Raw genomic sequence first — 20597 nt, 5'->3', positions numbered from 1 at the left:
AATATATTACGTTAGATACAGGGTGATTCTTAAGTACTATTTTAATATAAGCTATAAGCCATATTTAAAACAAAAACATTAGTTTCACATAATTAACATTGAATTTTTTGTAAAACTGTTTTATCAACTTTTATTATATATTGTATATAAAAGTTATAAGCGGTTAATAGAAATCTATATTATACTATAATTATAAACAACACTAATAATAACCTAGGCTACTAAGAAGATTGTAATAATAATAAAAAAAACTTGTCTGCTAACTATATTTTTAGTTTTAGAACTGCAATAATCATAGGAATACTATGAAAGATTAAAATCACAAAAAATTAATGAGCTCCCTTTTAATAAGTTTATTGAAATAATAATATTTGTCATTCCGAAACTTTCTATGATATATTTATATTTATTAATATATTTAAATGTTTAAAAGGTGTTTATATTTATTATGAAAAATATATAGTAACTCTAGAAACATCCTGTGTAAGAAATTTTCAATGAAAGTATGAGATTTGCCTACATTTAAAAGTCGCCCATAGCAATAATTCATGGCTATAACGTCCTATATACGACAGTAAACCGCAGTTATTCACGACTCGACCTTTGCAAACATACACCCACAAGTTTACATTACCTGGCATAACCGTTGGCGATATCATTAAGAAATTTATACAGGCTGCTCCGGATCCGTGTCCTAACAGCGTAACACTGGCTGGATCCCCACCGAATAACTCTATGTTTTGCTGTACCCAGTGCAAAGCGGCAATTTGGTCCATCAGACCGTAATTAGCCACCCTCGCCTTTAAATGGGGCGTGGGATTTGCATTGAGAAAACCTAAATAATATCAAATTAATTAATAATGTTAGTTTGATACATTACAATAGTGTCCGGAACATTCTTCGCCCACAATTATCTAACAACAATTTCTTAGCCGCATACTACAATATAAAATCTATGAGTAATATATCAAAATTGTCTTTAAAAAGGCACTATCGCAGTATTGATTTTTATGAGCGCTGCTAAGTACTTATATTATGTAAAAAACTAATGATTATTATAAGATATGTGGCATAGAATCTATTGTCGGTAAAGAATTCTTGGCAAAGAATGTTCTTAGATTCACAATAGGACATCGTCGGCTTAGCTATCATAGCATTCACGGGCTTTCATTATTATTTTTCATCTTCCAATTAATATTTATTTACAGATCTGCACCATTACATAACCTTTCAAGTATATTAAATATAACATTGTAATCATCGTGGATTTATTAACCATGAGATTGTAATAACGAAGCCGACGATGCGTATGTTAATATTTGCATCTAATTATAGCAGTCAAACTGCGTTAATTAAAAGCAAACTCACCTAATATACCGAGTCTATAATTAATGGTTATAACAACCATATTAGCATAACTAGCAAGTACAGATCCATCGTAAGGATTCCCCGAATTCCATTCGAAAGACTCCCCGTGGATGAATATGATCACAGGATATTTTACTTCTAACGTTCCACTGACTGAAATGAAAAAATAACACAATGAGAGCATACATTATTAAATCGTATTGTATGCTTTCTACATAATGTATCGTATTGTTAGGGTTTATTTTAAAAATGAGCATTATCCTATTGTAAGTAATTTATTTATGAAATGTGAATGTAACCTTTTCAATAGACATGTTTTATATTATGTATATGCATAATTAGAGAACTCTTAGAATAATATTTATATAATAACGGTAATAATCCTGTCATATGTATAAGGAACGACAAAATACTTTTTAATAATATACCTATATTTATTTTATTTTTTATGTAGTCAAAAACTGTCGTTATATGACATTTTATTTTTAGAAGCCGTTATAGCCGAATATACACATAAAAATGTGGTATCATGTAATTCAGGGCTTCCAAAGTTTTTCTGCGATGAAATAAAATGTTAATGTAATTATTATATTTAAAACAAAACACATAAAATAAATGTAAATTAAGTTCTTATTAACATCGAAGATTTGCTTCCTTGATCTGCAAGTCTTCTTCAAATCAGGCAAAATATTAAATAGTTAAATTATTTAATCCGGTGTCAGGTCAAATCTCTTCTTGGTGTCTTTGTTGCAGTTTAATAAAAAAATCCTGGCACACATAAATATGTGTTAGTAAATAATATTAGCTTATTTTTGACAAACCAGAGTACTCTTTTATTAAGCTTTCCTAGAAATCATTTATCTTCAAACCACTTAAATTCAGAAATAATATTTACAAGTTTTATTCTTGAACTGATTTTTCCAATATACAAGTTCAAGCTGAATTAATTGTATACACTTTTAGAATATAAGTACACCCATACCTCGTTATACGGCCGCTCTTTATACGGCCTTTCGCTATAACGGCCCTCTTCAATTAAGGCACGTTTTCGATATACGGCCTAAAATGTTTCGCTATAAAGGCAAAAAAACTTTTTTTCGATGTCGATTTTTTAAAAAATTTAAAAATAGATTTAATTTGCAGAATTTTAAAATGAAAGGTGAAGCAGCTAGCGCCGATGAGGCAGCATCTAAGGAATGTCCCAACATTTTAAAGGGAATTTTTGAAAGAGGGGTCATAAACCTGAACAAGTGTTTAACGTAGATGAAACAGGGCTTTATTGAAAGCGAATGCCTTATTGCACGTACATTTCAAAAACCGAAAAATCTGCGCCTGGTTATAAGGTGTCTAAAGAACGATTAACTTTGCTACTTGGTGCAAATGCCGCGGGTGATTTTAAGCTAAAACCACTTTTAATATATTTGTCCGAAAATCAATTACCCGTCATATGGAGATCCAACAAGAAAGCTTGGATGACTAAAGCTACTTTAGAGGATTGGTTCAAAAATCACTTTTGCACAGAAGTGAAAAAATATTTGCGAGACAATAACTTAAGCAACAAGACTTGGCTAATTTTGGATAATGCACCAGGGCATCCTACTAATTTATCCGAACTATCTGAAGATGTCATGATTAAGTACCTTCCGAAAAATACAACAGCTCTGATACAACCAATGGATCAAGGTGCAATAGCCACTTTTAAGGCATATTACCTACGCCGAACTTTCCGACAACTTATAAGGAAAACCGATGGTAAATCTTCAATTAAAACATTTTGGAAAAACTATAACATCAAGGATGCTGTTGAAAGCATCAGTGAATCATGGAAGGAATTAAAATTAACAACAATGAACCATGTTTGGAAAAAAATATGGCCAGAATGTGTAAAAAGTACTGATGCGGAAGTTAATTGCCTTCCTGAAATTAGGCAAAACAGTTTGGATCTAGCACATGATCTCGGCTTTGAAGGTTTGAACGAACGTGATGTGCTTGATCTACTTGAAGCTGATAGGGAACCCCTTTCATATAAGGAACTCATTCAATTGCAAGCAGAACCGGCATTTGATGAAGAGACAGAGCCTGTTAAAAAAAAAATTGTCAAAAGCTTTTTCCTATTTCGAACAAGGAATACACATCTTCCTTGAAAACGTCGACGTCGAACGTAGTGCTAAAGTTTCTCGAGGAATTAACTCAGCCATTAGCTGTTATTAATCACTGAAGAAAGAAAGAGACAAAAAGGCAAGACAAACATCGTTGGGAAATTTTTTTAAGCCAGGCCCATCCTTACCAGCGAAAAATGAGAACGACAGTGATCTGAAGGTTACCATTTCTTTATCGTCTACAAATTAAAGCCATTTTAAAAAAATTATATATGTATTCATACACATATTTTATGTAACATGAAGTTGTTTAATTTTTGTTTATGGATTATTGTTGGTTTTTGGAGTCTGTTATTATTTTATGTACAAATGTATGTACTTGTTATGTATGTATTTTTTATTTAAATGAAATAAAAAGATAAAATTCATTTTAAATGATAAACCATGTTACATTTTTAACAAATATGGAACCGATCATATTGAATTTGTATGAATTTGTATTAGAATAATTGATTCGTTATACGGCTTTTCGCTTAGCGGCCATGTTTCGTGGAACGTATCTAGGCCGTAAAGCGAGGTATGGGTGTATTACATATGTAATATGTATCATACATGTATGTATAACTTGATTTAAAATCCAAGCAAATTTTTACATTGCATTTTCTGTATCAACATATGATTTATTTTATCATTATATGCGTTACAACGGGATAATCAATTCAACTACAATTGTAATGATAGCCGATTATTTACCTACTATTTTAGTTAAAGCCATGTTTTTTGTTATTTTATTTTATAGTAAATTATCCTGACATGGTTCAAAGATAATTCACGTGACCATATAGAACACATTTTTATTTTCTAAAAAAAATATTACACTGATAATACTAAGCTGTTTAATGCGATATTAAAGAAAAAGGTTTTTGTAATACTAAATGATATAAGCGAAGGTCCTACAGATCGCAGATATTGCTTTAATCTTGCTCAGATTTCGAGGGTCGCGATTATGGAAGGCCGCAGCAATTTAAGTCGAAATGACTGGCAAGATCTTAAAATATGATTGCCGGTGGCATACGGTGCTTTTGGCTACAGGGCAAACGTAAAGTATATGCGATAAAATCAATCCTCGTGTTATATTATATAATACGTTATATTATATCACCATAGCTAGGCGGAGAGAAGCGAGCTTATTAAAACATGTTACGCCACGAATATTGTCAGAATGAATTTTATTATAAATTAAGCAAAAGGTCACAAAAATATTTATACTGTATATGCAAATCACTGTTTTATGTATTTATAACATTAAAGGTAACTAAAATTAAATTCAACAAATAAAATATACTAAATTGAGTCACTTTGGTATCAATTGTTACTAAGCGAACATTTAAATAAAAGTTTGATAATTCAATATTAATTATTGTGAAATAAAAGTACATAAAATTACCATTAGACTAACCTTTTACTGCAATTGAAAATCAACTCACTACCTTTACTTATGTTTTATTTTTAAGTGATGCATATGTATATGTTCATATTGCTTATATATTGTATGTATATGATTTTTTAATAAATCTTTATACAACTTACTCGGTTTTAATTATTTATTACGACATTCATTGTAATAATAAAAATAAGATAAAAAAATTTAATATTTGATATATTTTTTTTATTTATTCATATTAAAATATTAACGAATATTCTAATTTTCAAGACACTAATAAAATTTAAAAATAATAAAATCAATGTGGGTTTACAATATACGTATTTCAGGTTTCAGTCATCAAGTTTCACCATTATTATATGTTTATAATATATTGCTTAACATAAAAAAATACGTTTAACAATCACACAATTCTGAGGCATTGTTAAATAATGAGAACTATTATTAAAAAGAACTTAAAAATATATACTACGTATGCATGTCGCAAAAACGTTTTACTTGCAGTGTGGGATTAAAACGGCCGTGTCAAATTCAGTCGAGTGTGATTTTTTTGTTAATAAAATTAAGAAGCTAATGCAGTTTATAAAGAAGTTGTAACACCTATAAGATAAATAAAGAAAAAATATTTTCTGAAATAAAACTGAACATTATTTATAACGTTTATTTAAATGTGAGTTGTATAGCGTTTAACGTTATACGAATAATATTATATAAACAATGTAAATAGGTATTAGTATTTTATGAGACAGTTTATCTTATACCTAAATATTAGTGCACGTTAGGAGCCAAAAAATTAGCACACATGATGCAAAATTAAAGAAGTCTTGGAAGAATTACAAGTTATACAATATTTTATCGAATTTATATCTATAATATTCAAATATCTCTCGTATACACGAGAAATATAGATAAACACATAAGCACGTATTCAGATATAAACATAAAGCATTTTAACATACACAATGTGTTTCGCTTATACGTTTTTGCGTATCACAGCTCCGAGATAAAATTACTCCGTTCAAGGGCGGCGACATGTGTTGTTTTCCCACACAATTTACTCTATTCTCATACTGGGTCATTCGTTTGAATTGAATATATTAGATCTGGAGATCCAATACCCTCTTGTATCCATCCCTCTAAGGGAAAAAATACTCTAGCAGTAACCCACACCAATCCAGGGCCGCATCGGGAAACGGACCTTCTCTCACGACAATGGGGGAAAATGATAATATATGGAAACTATCCGAGACTTTTTTCTTCTTTCTCTCCCATCCGAAAATTTAATACCCGGCTTTGATGTGTGTGCAAGGGTTCGATACCGTGTATTTCATACACATTCGCCATCGGGCAAAAAGGAAAACGTGCGCGGAAAATGTTTTCCTCGCGTGCGAACGTCGCACGATCATGCAAATAATATTATTTTCATCCGAACAACGAAAAGAGCGACGAAATTCAGACGTAGAATCGTATTTTCATTTTTATATGAGTTATGTATTCATTCGCGTACCTTTGTACTTTTGTATCAGTACATGCAAATAGGAAAACAAATTTTAAAAATTCATTCGTTTGATAAAAAGTTCAATATAAAGGTATGCATTATAGATAGTAGACCAGCTTTATAGAATTCAGTTTTCTATTCACACAAAATTAATTATCTTTAATAATGAAAATATTTGCTGCGTCAGAATGTTTTTATTCTTTGTTTCATGTCAAAGGTAAAAAAATGATTAACTAACAGTTGCTTTACTTTAACTTTATTTTGTATTAATTTTAACTGCTGACACATCTAAATTAATTTCTTTTGTGCTATAATTTTAATTTTAATATATTATAATATCATAATATTAAATACTCACTTTTTGTACAAAGAATGAGTATATATAGTAAAACTTGTAAAAGTAAGTATTCAACTGAAACATACGTTATATTTTTAAAAACACACGTAGAAAATAATAAATATATCATACAACGATTATATATTCTGAATTTTTTTAGAAATACTTAATCAAAATCAAATGCTCTCAAAGTATATACGACTTCAATTATTTTCTTGTTCTGCTATGGATTTGTTTAATCCAATTTAAAACTGGACCATTGATGTTAATGTTATTTTATAATATTCCATAGAACGCAAAACGACGCTCAAAGGAAACGTCACTTTTGTTTCGCGCTCAATGTTTCACCCAACAAGCAACTGTGTTTTATTCTTTCTCTTGTATTAAAAAAATAAAAATCTTACCCTTTCCATCGGTACACTTAAACAAAAAAAGAAAAATTCTGAGCAACATATATATTACAATTCCTGATGGCCCTGCCCTAATTTTTGGCATGCCAATTAGTCACAGCGGTTCCCATAGGAATTATTCTTTGTGCACACATACACACCCACATTTGAACAGGAAAAACGTTATCTGCTCTCTGAGTGTCACTTTCACGAATCCAAACCGAGAGGACCTCAAAGGTAAGATGCTTCCAACCTTCAAACGAGGTCCCGCAGGGCACATTGACTCGGTTTCATCCCCTCACTCCTTTAATGTCTTTACCCAATTTACGATCATTCTCGAGAACCTTGCCTTTTTTACTTGATCTAAAAAGATTTCTTTTCCTTGAAACGTCGGAAAAACTCCCCGTGGAGGATATACCTATAAATTATTCTCTTTTTTAACCAAAGGCCTAATCAAGTTTTCTAGATCGCGAATTAAGATCTTTGAACAGGCGCGCTATAATAACACACGTGCAAAATTAAATGTAATAAATAAGTCTAATTTTTACTGTTAACACACTTTTTAACACACCTATATTTTATTATTAGATCATTACCAAAGTATATGTTATAGTAAAATATATATATTATTTTTATAGTTTGTTACGATCCACGAAGTTTTTACTATATTTTTCTTTTTGCACACAGCACTTAATATCAAAAATAAATCATTAATTCTTATGTAAAATTATTAGCTGATTTATTTGTATTCTTAAATTTGCTACAATTTTTCTTTATCAAAATGCTAAGTTGTACAAAAAAATATAATACAATAAACCTATTAAATTTAGCTACAGCTGTCAATTATACTTAAAAATTTAAAAAAGTAACATCTTACAATTCAAATTTCCATTAGGTAAAATCTTAATACTTTTTCAAAATAGTAAATCTTAATACTTTATTATTTTAATACTTGAATGTTTAATATATTACGTGAAAAACGAAACGGTAAGTTTTTGCTATTTTGTTATTTTATTATTATTAAAAATCTGTTTTGCGTTAAAGTTTATTTTATTACGACTATTTGTAACTAGTTATTTTTTAAAGTTTTTTTTGTAGCAATTTTTAAACTAATAATTAATTTTTATCTTAATTATTTAATTTATATTATTATTGTTCTAATATTTTTTTATTTATATGTACAATAATTATTTTATTTATAATCATCATATATCTTTAATATATGTATATATAATAACACATGCTAAAAATCTTACATTCGTTTTTTGTAGTGATTTTTGGTATATTTTTTTTTAATTTTTAATATTACATATAATTACAATCAATTATTTCTTACTAATTCCTGTAAGTATACTGTTTTTAAAAAGCTGACTTCGATAAAGATTATCGAAAAATTATGACTTTTTGTAGTGATATATTAAAAAATATATATTTTTTCAGAAATTCTTGATATATTATATATTAAAAATTACCAATTTGCTTTATTATTTAAATTAAAAATAAGAATTGTATTTTTGGTTAGATTTAATCTATTTTTTAGATTATGTTAGTAAAAAATATTTATTTAATATGATTTTTTTATTATTTTATAAAGTATTGCTAAATGAAGTATGTTTCATTTAAAATTAAAATACGTATAGAACTCAATTTTTGGTATTTAATCGCCCAAGTAATTAGCTTTTTAATTTACTTATTTTAATACGCATAATTTTATATAATTTTCAGGTTTTTTGCTAGTATTTCTATAAAAACAAATAACTTCACTAAAAAAATAAGAGAAACACAGACAGTATCTAATAAATGGTATAATTTTCTTTTACAATTTTCTGTATTAATTTTCTTATATATACTATTTCAGTTTTTCAAAAAAAAAACCCTAATATATTATACACTTTAAAGATTAAAATATTTACAATATAATATTGTCTATTAAAAATTATGTAAAGTAAAAAAAAACAGCTATATATGTGTATTTCAATATATATTTTGATGTTTTTTTACCAAACATTTAATACAAAGAATGATTTATTAATGCTGCAAAATAATAGTTAAACCGACCTATATAATTTGTCTATAAAAATGTTAAAAATATCCTTAGGATATAAGACTAAATTTAGCGAAATAACTTATTAAATAATACTAATAAAAATAATTTCAATAATAGTTTGTGACTTGCATAACAAGTTTTTTGTCCACCGGCTTTATACGCATACAAGCGCACGTACCGATTGCCAATTTGGGCGGATTTTGACTTATCGAAATTTTACTTTTATCTAATCAATGATATACATTGTCAATTAAAATTTAAAAATATTTGATTCTGATTATAATACAAAAAATGCACTGTCTATACAAATACAAATATATAAAAATTAGAACGCTTAGGATCATAAATACAATTCCATCACGATCTTATAAATAAATAAAAAAATCTTTGCTTCAAACATAAAACATGAGAGTTTAGCTGAGCGAAGCTATACCGAGTTATTACCACGGCGACCTTTAAATACCGAAAAAAACAACCACTTTACTTTTAAAAAGTGCGAAATTTTAATAATTGAATCCAATATTCAGAGACGACTTGAAACTGCGTGACGCTGACAAGGCTGCAAGAACAACACGTATTTATACTAATTGCAAAAATTTAATGTGATTTTAAAACTGCTGCGAATAATAATAATAGCTTTGTAATTTATAGAAATTATCGCAAGACAGCAAGAACTTTGATTTTCATTGGTTATTTAACCTTACTACACACGTTTGTAAGTCATACAATAAACTCAAATACGATAGGCATACGAATAAAATCTATGTAGCAAGAAATTGTACACGATTTTGGGAGAGAGTTGTAAAATAGCTATACGTCAAAGCATATCGCGTTCTTGCGAGACGCTCAAGGATTTATTGGCGTCCCGTTGGAAATATGTACACGTAAACGTAAGAATGAGATATTTCCAATTTCCCGATATGTTCGTCGAAAAGCTGTTACTGTCCCTAAGAACAGGGGTGGCGTTGATGCGCAACGAAACACCCTAAACCAATACTTCTTTCCTTATGCTATGTATTATATGTGTGTACCCTTCCCGATCAATTTATCCATGGCAAAAATATTATATACTGACATCATTAAAATTCTTAATTTTCTTTAGTATGCAATTCATTCAATGCTTGATCCTGTCTTTAATAGCTTGGGTGGAATTTTCACATAATCTCACACCCAAAGCCCATCGAACCAACCCTTAGTTTATTTTGTTCGAGCCCAGTTGAAATGCCCGGACTGTAAATCGAAACGTAACGAAAAAGAAATACGCAGTTTCGCCTCAGTGGGGCGATAAGGAGTATTGTCTTATCGGGATTGCCTCTCCGCCAGCCACTCGGAAACGATACGATAATCCTTTTGTATATGAATATGGTAATATGAAGCTGAAAGACGGTTGCGCCGATATGTGAGTTATCTTGGGATTTGCATAATGAATATATAAAAAGAGACCGTGCCAAAGTTTCCAGCCCACTTTTATAGCCACAAACAACTTTACAAAGCGATCGATGGGTTAAATCTCGGTTAGGGATTGGTTAAGATTGAAATCGTGGCAGTTAACAAGTTAATTTATTGAACAATATAAAAACACTAATTTTGCGGTAATAAAACATGTTTTTTGATTTTAAACTTAATATAAAGCGATAAATTAGTATTTTACGTGCTAGAGCTTTAGCTTTTGCATTTTTTTAAATAACTGATGATATTCATATCGGTGTTAAGTAAGTCGAATGTGTTGTAAATAAGTATTATGTATACTATCTTGAATTTTTTTATATTTATTAATTTGTTTAAAAAGATATTTGGCCAATTAGGTTATTACAATATTTTAAATATGTTATGGATATTTATTCAAATTATATGTTGAGTTATATTGAATTATTTATATAATTATATATTGAATTTAATATTTTTTTTTATCAAATGTCAGCTTTTAACTTACCATATAAAATAGATGGTGGTATTTGTCTTTTATTTTTTGTGTCATTATTATCATTAGACTTAATTAGCTAAATATTTTTTTAGTGAAGTACAATATGTATTAAATACGTAGTAACAATTTATTTACCATCTATAAATAGCGTCATAATTTGCTATATTTTTTAACTTTAGTATAAATAGAAAATATTGTCATTACGATGATCATATTAAATAAAATATTAATAATAAAATATGGTCACTTTAAATATAATTAATAATAATATTGATTTAAAAATATTTTTATTTTCAATACATCTTATATTACAGGGATATTGCATTATTGGATTGTACAAGATGCGACAAATATTTTAAATTTGTATTTTTGCCAGATTTAAAAATTTAAATTTTAAAGACAATAAAAGCGATATGACGCTAAGATTATGTAATAGCGCAATTACGCTTTTAAAGCAAGATTAAAATAACATAAAAATGCGTTTTTTGAAATTTTCAATTTTATCTACTACTCCTTAGCAACTTCACAAAATGTTTTATGACGTTACGTTAAAAATACGATAATATATCCTTCAAAGGCCCTGAGAAAACACTTGTTAAAATATGTATAGTTCTATGATTATTTAACCGTTTTTAAAAATAATGATAATTGTCCGATAAAAGTACAACATAGCCAGAAAAAATAGTTTCACTGAAAGCTAGCGAAACTTTTTTACTAGCCAACATTCGGATAAAATGAACTTGTAGCTTTTGAATAGTGTGAAATATTAACATGATTAAAATACGGTCTAAATCACACATGATTTAAATAAAAAGCCAGATGGCAGAATTGTAGTCTTCATCACATTTACGTAACAGTAAATCAGCTAAAACATCGCTGCAAAGAATCACTGCTTATTTATTAATATAGTTCAAAATTTAGCCCTGAGTTAACTAACAGTGAAGATCGTGGCAAATCAACACAAATGTCTTAAATAATAATCTCACACCTTAAAAAAGATACCATCGCAATCCAAAGAGCAAAAAGAAATTTGCCTACTCAGACCGTTATCTTTGATTCAATCATTATCTCTTATAAAACCAAAAAACCAGCACGATAGACGAGTGGTATAAGTCACTATCCTGAAAGACTTGTGTTTGAATCCAAAATGGATCATGAAACCACGTGTTATCGTGTTTAAGAAACATTTTTAATGAGCTACTTTGGCTCATAGAAAATATCATATAAGTAATAAAAAAAACATGTTATAACAATAATATAATTTGTGAATTATTAATTGCTTGAGTATGAAATCTTAGCAATAGATATTTAAATTAAAAATGGACCTTTAATACACAATTTAAATTAGTTACCTACAAATCAATATAATACTTCATATTAGGATTATTATTAGCAGTTAGTTGAAATTTTCAATTTAAAAAAAAAAAAAAAATTTAGGACTTTAAATTTTGAACGTTTTAGTATTACCAATTATTTAAAATATAAAATTTTACAACAAAACACCATTTTAAAAAAACATTAAGATAATTTTTAATAAACAGCACATACCAAGCATGATTAATTAGTTGAAATGTTGCAAGACAAAGCAATGAAAAGTACTTTAAAGGATATAATGTGTAAATTGGTTTGAATAATTTTAATGGTAAAGTATGAAATAATATTATTAAAATTTAAATCTGCTTAAATTTATATTTAAATTAGATAAAGGATTACGGTAAGAATATATTATTAAATATTTTGTAAGAGGAGTAAGTATTAATTATTTTGCAACTAGAGCACTGGACTAAAAATACCTTACGTGGAAAAATATATAAATTATATAATGAGCTACCTGATACAATAGTAAAACAAAATAAATAATAACTAAATTGATAGAATTATAATAATCTATCAAGATCAACTTTCCTAGAACTTTAAATATATTTTTTTTTTTACTTTTTAAAAGAAAAAGCAATATCGTGTCGCAAATCGATCAAAAGAGCCTTTTGGTGATTTTATTCCATTCGCAAAATCTCAAAAAAGGCAAACTTCACGTGGCACGTGAACGTTGAATTCGCTCACGTTATTTACACGAGCCGCTGTGGGAAAAATAAAAGTTTTCCGTAAAAATTTTCACCTGTGTGATAAGCGCTGAAAAATACCGTAAGGCTCGTTAAATTTTTCTACGAAAAAAATACACACAGGACATACCTGCCTCGGCTAAATTATACACGTAAAGCACACAACGCATCATGAATAAATACGTATATTATATACGCGAAAAGAAGCACGCGTAAAATGCGATTTTTTTTAATAATATAATTCGTGAGCAAAATTTTTATTTTATTTTTAGCAAGGTGACGGATAAACTTATTATGTAAAAATAAATTTTAAGCTGGGCATACGTACACGTGATCTATGTAAAATAAAAAATAATATAAATTTATATAAAAATAATATTTTTTTACCTCGACGTCATTTTAGTTAATTATAGACGATTTGGCGCGTTTGTATATTCGCAAGCATCCATCAGAGCATTTCTTGTGATTTATTTGCCGGACGCAAATGGGAAAATCTTGTTTAATGTTAATCGTTCTAAAATATCGACCGTGGCAATATTCGCAAATGTAATTTATGGCGCTTTCCCACTGACGTAATCTTAATTTGTTCCACTTGCTAAACTCGAAGAATAACAAACTCGATTAAGAACGTGGGCAATAACAAAAAAAAACACTGGAAACTTCACGGACGCTTGAGATGCGATAAATACTTAAAAAGACAACAGGGTATTAATTTTTATTTATTTCAACCATTTTCTGATCTGAATATCTACTTATATAAAAGGTTTTAGAATTTATTTTATGACAGTATATAATTGGAATCATGAGAAACGATAAAGAAAAGATATATGAATATGTTAGGTGAACCGAAATAAAAAGACGTTTTTAAATTATGTTACTTTTCAGTTTGCTTATCGCTTGTTACGGTCAAGTTAACTTGAAGGTATTGTTACAACTTTATCTATTTAAATCATATTGTTTTATAATAATAAAAAAATACTAATAGTAGAAATGTCAAAGTAAAAGCAAAAAAGCTTTTCTGTAAGTATTGTAAAAAAAATTTACAACACTTACGAAAACATATTAAATCTTTAAAAAATAAAATGATGCTTTAAAAAATTACACGGAATTAATAGACAGCCTAAAAACAAGTAGAACTATTAATAAATAATTGTTAAAACTTGGCTGTTTGTGGATAATAATTAAAACTTATTTAAAGGAGCAAAAATAATGGCTACAGTTTAAACATAAAACTGAGGTTGTTGTTAAAAAAAATTTCTACGGATAATAATAAATGGGTCTTGTAAAACAATTTAAGGAAAAAAATCTATTTCCTTTTATGAAACAAACTTTCGAATTAAAAATATAACTAATTAACGACTAACATATTTTTTTAGGCATAGTGAGATTTTATAAATTATTAAACACTAGAAGTTTATTTTATTAATATTGTTCTAATAAATAATCGAAGATGACATGCCATATGCAATATAACATACAAAAACACGCGAAAAACATCATTAAGATCAATCATATAGTCAATCAAAAAACCGCTAAATCAAAGGTGTTTCTAAATTTGCAAAACTAAATAAAAAAATGTTTTAAGGAAGCGTAATATATTTTACTTGTACCCTGAAGCACCTGATAATTTTATTATATTAGTACAGTGTCTATTATTTTCCATTCCCAAAAAAAATAGGTTTTTGTATTATTATTTCCTTAATTTTATTGATTTCTATTTAGCCGAAAAAATAGCGATGTGTTTGCGTTATTTAAAGTGTGTACGTTAGCTACTGCTAAAACTGATAATAACTGCAAATGTAAAAAGATAATTATATTTTTTGTAATAAGGTAATCATATCTTTAGCTACAAAATAAATAAAATATGTAATAATTCGACATTAGTGAGATTTTAACATTTAAACATATATTTTTGTATTAAAAGTTATATTTTTAATGCGGATAGGCAATCTTGCTTTTCATATACTTTGTTTATAAATAAAAATTACATAATGAGTTTCTTTGTAAAATATATTGTAAGGAAAAAATGGATATAATGAAAACATCTTTTTCCTAAAATGCACATAAAAAATATATTATATATTCTGCACGTTAAAAATAACAAAGGGATTAATATTGTACGTAATTAAATTTAAACAGGTAATAATCTAAAAATTATTACGTATTAACTTAAAATAATATTCTTGTATTTAAAATATACAAGAAAATTTTATTTTATGTTTTTTTTAGTATTCCAAAATCATTAATATTTGTCTAGTACTTAAACTAAGCTTTCTGATTTAGTTTGAGTAACATTCGAATAACTTTTCTATTTGCATATAAAAGGTTTAGTGGATATTTATTAGCAGTAGTCAAAATAAAACATTTTATTTATCGGTTTGCGAAACTTTAGTATATAAATTAAATTAATTTTCAGTTTATTATTTTCGTTTAAATGTTTGTAGATAATTTATAATACATTCTGTGTAAATATTTATGAATCACTCTGTATTTGCTTTAAAAAAACCGTCTGTGTTTGCTGGTTTTTCGTTTCGTTTTCGCGAATCGTAAATCATAGCGAGGCAAGGGAAATCGGCTCGCGATCTCGTGGCAGGAAAAAATATGTGCAATTAATTATTCGCAATGTAAATACGGCTCAGATTTGCGCAATTATATAATACATTATGGCCCTTTTTTCAAAGCTACAATGAAGCAATATAATAACTTCGTTTTGTACTCGAAGCTTTAATTAAATAAAATTAATTTGTTTTCTTCATGCGATCAAAGATACTTTGAGCAAAGATACTAGAAAATTCATTCTTAGTATAGAATATATTAATTTATGAAGTTCTATATTAATATATTTATATTTATGATACATAAATAATCGTATTAATTACTGTGCCACTATTGAAACAATACATTTCGTTCATTTCTATGAAGTTATGGCACCACTTTATTTGTTCAAACTTCTCTATTATGTAACTTGAATACAACTCGAACTGTTCTCTCAAGTTTAGATGCACTTTGCAGTTTAGTGAACAATGCAAAATAATACATTTATACGGATATAACTTACCAATTGTGTAATAATTTCTATACTAGAATAGTAAATACTATAAAAGCAAATATAATAAATCCCATAATTTATATATGTTTTTGCGATGGTTTTTTATTTTTTGTTGCTTAAACTGGTTACGTATTTTTATCAGATTTTTTTGCATTATTCAGTAAAACTTCTATAATTAAATCCCACGTGAGTAAAACACCCATCAGTGATTCATCGTGACAACTATTATATAAATCAAAAATGTTTCTCTGTAATCTTTTAGTCGATCTCTCCGTAATCAATTTATTGGCCGAATTGTTGGGATGTTTCATCAGTCTTTTCTTTTATTTTTGTCATGCATTTTTTACAATTCTCAAAGCTTAATACCGTACATCCTAATTGGCTTAAGGATAGACTTGTATACAAGCAGCTTATTCTTTACTGTCAGTTGGAAGGTTTTGCTCTTAGGTCCAGTAACTTTTTGTAACTCCAAATATGGGTTTTATTGGTAAACTTTTTGGCAAGGTGTATCCCAAATACTTTTCATCATCCAATTGAGGAAATATTGCGCTATTACTTTGGATAGGAGGACTTGTTTTCTTTTTCGTACTAAACGTAACATGAACGGACTTTAGCTCATTTTCTTTATTTCTCCAAATAAACAGCCATTCTTGTATTTTTCTAAAAATTTTTTAGAGATAAGTAGACGCTGTATCCAGACTTTTATGAAAAGCCATAATAACTATGTGGTCAGCAAAGGTTGAGCAGTGAATGTACAGTATGCGATTTTAATACAATGCTCTTGAGTACTTAATATTTTACTACAAAATATTTATTACCCAGATTTGACTTTATAATTGTTTTATTATTTTAATTCCATATGCATTTTTGCTTTAGTATTTACATCCCATATACCAAACTTCATCAAAAGCTACCATAATATTCAGGAAAGAAGCTGAGCAATAATTTCCCTATTGTGGATTTTTATTAACCTCGTTTGCCACTCTTCATTTTTTGTAAAAAGCTGGACTGGTGGCCTGTGATTCCCGTTTCTATAGTATTCATTTCATTATATGAAGCAAAAGCTTCTCAAACATTTCAGATGAAATAGACAAAGACTAATAGGTCTATAATATTTCACATATCTTGGGTTCTTATGTGATTATGAAATGAAGATAACTTGCGCCAGATTCCTTTGTGTTGGAAACTATTATAATATTTGTAATTTTTTATACTTTTTCCGATAGTTATTTAAGCACCTTTCTAGTAATTAAATTATGTAAAGAAGCCTTTTAAGGTTTACGTCATTATTAATATTATTTTCAGCAACCCTAGATTATTAAAGTAATTAATAAAAGTAATTAAAAATAAATTAATAAATATATTTTAAAAAACTAATTTTCAGTTTAAAAATAACTTATATAGTTAAGCTAAATATAAATTCATATTTAAGAAGAATACTTTTTTATATATGTACTTCTACAATAATATTTTTAATTTTTTAAGGTTATAAGGGTAATATAAAATTAAATATATTTTAATTGAATTCCTAAAACATAACAATTAGCACTAGCTGTTAGAGCTACAACTAATAGGAGACTCTAGTCTTATCTTAAAATTTAAGAAAAAAAATAATCAAATAAAAGCAAACAGTGTTACGTATAGTCGAATTTTACTGACATTCCATTATATACGTACCTTATAATAAATTTAAGAAATTGGTAAACTCAATAAAAAAAAACATAAAGGGTAAAAAATATTAAATATAACTCAATATGTTTACATATATTTACAAATATGACTAATGTAATAATTAACTCAAAAGAAAACGTTTGACTGCTTGAGTTGTAATAAACTTTACATTAAAAAATTACACAAATAATATTATAATTATACGATTTTGAAACAGAGAAATAATTTGGTAAATAAAATTATTAATAATATAAAAATTTTTAAAATATCTTTTTTTTTGGTACAGATATGAATTGATTGTTTTTTTCTATGTAACACTGACTAATTTATTTAATAAAAAATTTGCAATACACTTTGAAAAAGGTTTTTATTTTTTTCGTACAATATATTTTATAAATATTGTACCCTGTTCTTGTTATAGCCATTAAACAATAAATTTTTAGGGAGCGTAACCCTAGGGGTGGTTGACCTCGCGGCTAATGAGACTCCTGGTCGAATCCTATTAGACTGTTTATTATTTTATATTTACAAGTTTGTTAATGGACGAATACGGCGTGACGTTTCTCGTGATGTCGGAGTTCGTGCAGTTGATGATGCTCAGGATGGCTCAAGCTGCATGCGACTGGTGTCAGGAGTGTCAGGTGGGGGCGCGTAGCTGGTTCCTCAGGAAGGCTGCTGGCCGTCGTTTGCCGCTGATTCCGCTCTCTGGCGTCTGGCCTTTGTCTCGTTCCTCAGGAAGGCTGCTGGCCGTCGTTTGCCGCTGATTCCGCTCTCTGGCGTCTGGCCTCTGTCTCGTGCCTCAGCGTCTCGCTTGACTGCCTCGGGCTCTCTGCCAAGGTCTTGTGTCCACTGCGGATCAACTGCCGTCTCCTCGTCGGAGTCCGGGCTTATATTCTTTTAAGAGATGCACCCTTGCTGGCCAATCACGCTTGTGCGTCGATCTCCTAGCCAATCGCTGGAGTCACTTCGTAGAATTCGAGAAATCGGATGTTGCATATTTGGAAGCGAGTTTTTGCTTGCTCCGACTTTTGAATTCTACGGAAAGGGTTTGCTGTTGTGATGATTAATTGCATCTGCACCGTTTAGTCACAAAAGCGATACTCTTAACGACCCGTGTTGTGTGGTCAAAAGAAATCCCTCTTGTGCCATGATGTTTGTCTCATTATTAACAGTGAACATTCTTGGTTACGGGCATTAACAATGAGACAATTGCCCTTTTTTTGTCCGTTACTATTCATGGTGGTCGACAGTCGCCACAAATTTATTTGTATGCATTAAATAATAATAACTCTTTACATATTTTAATTGACAACTTGTATTGACAGTTCGATTTTATCAATTTACGAAATAAATATTTATTTATTCTATAATGCTACTACTGTATATTGAACAATATCATCTGTTATTTTTTTACAATGTTATTTCATACCTTTCACGTATTTTTGAATAAAAATAGGGTAAAAATATCGTACTCTGCGGCCGAACGGATACATAATATACAACACGTGAATAACCGTAGTTTGGTCACGTAAGCGATATTCGATTACGATATTCGGCCCGTATTGCCAAATGTGTTTCACTTCTTTTCATTTTGTTATTAATGCACGCTTATGCCGAATTTACATATTATCCAGAAGGCCGAAAAGTACTTTATGTATATCGCGTAAGGAAATTATAACGTGCCAATAAAATTTTATATACCGTGCGCCGCGTTTCTATTTCACATAAAACTATTTTTGTTAGACTGTTATTTAATATTATATATTACACAATAATGCATGAATCGAATACATAGGAAGGACTAACGTCTAAATAAAATAAAATATTAAAATATTTATTAGTTACCAAATTTATATTGGTTACTTAGTTAATCTATTTATTAAGTTACTGATTTAATTTATAATTGTATAAAATATGTGACCCACGGTTACATCACAAACTATTGAAGAATAGTTGACGCTGAACACACGAATAGCACTCTTTCAACTTACATGACCATAGTAAATATTTTCACATCACAACAAAGACTCTCGAACACAAATCATTCATCACCAATCAACAATCATCGGCGACCACAGCGAAGACTTTCTGATTTTATTTTTTTGTACAAAAAACTGTTATTAGATTTTATGACTAAAAATCAATTAATTTAATTTAAAGATAAATAAATATATATTATTCACTAAAATTTCAAAAATAGTAAGTTACTTTTGAAACACCTTGTTCATGCTCAAATTCAACCCTCAAGCTTTCAAAAGTTACTCAGAGACAAGTCATAATTTTAATTCAATTTCGTAAAACTTTTCGAGCGCTCGGTCCAACACCTTGTCACCGAATGATTGATAACGCTTTTCAATATATTGAGTTTGGTCTCATAAAACGTTTTGGGTTCAATGTAACCCCTGTGGTTTTTTCCTCGGCCGTAAATTTAACCGTAGCAATTGTGTGACAGGACTTTGAGAACAAGCGGGACAGGCAATCTTTAACATAGATTCCGATAAAATCCACATTTTCGATTGTTCTCAAAGTGAACAAGCCACGGAGATAAGTTTGAAGATCGCCGTAGATCAGTCCTTACGTCATTCCTTTATTACGTTAATGTTTCTTTGATGCCATGATTCTTAAACTTCTTTTTTTATAATCAAACTTTAAAAAGCGACTCGAAAAATATCTTAATGCTACCTTTTACTTTTTAATAAATTTACTGTTTT

The 20597-nt window shown here is 28.6% G+C and overlaps 1 protein-coding gene across 1 annotated transcript in view; it reads right to left on the bottom strand.

Annotated features, from left to right (window-relative positions):
- LOC148234915 (neuroligin-4, Y-linked-like) overlaps positions 1-20597 on the bottom strand; it is a 183702-nt gene that overhangs the window by 78261 nt on the left and 84844 nt on the right. Inside the window, exons 4-5 of the mRNA XM_088185519.1 lie at positions 1369-1521; positions 635-835 (exon numbers count right to left, since the gene is read on the bottom strand). Coding sequence (XP_088041645.1) covers positions 635-835; positions 1369-1521 — 354 coding nt within the window. The remainder of the gene's footprint in view (positions 1-634; positions 836-1368; positions 1522-20597) is intronic.

This window comes from Plectrocnemia conspersa, unplaced genomic scaffold (genome assembly GCF_051122295.1).
Source record: "Plectrocnemia conspersa isolate PC_06_02 unplaced genomic scaffold, ASM5112229v1 ptg000005l, whole genome shotgun sequence".
Lineage (NCBI taxonomy): Eukaryota > Metazoa > Arthropoda > Insecta > Trichoptera > Polycentropodidae > Plectrocnemia > Plectrocnemia conspersa.
The sequence above is the reverse complement of the archived record's forward strand: the minus strand, read 5'-3'. Positions and strand labels throughout refer to the sequence as shown.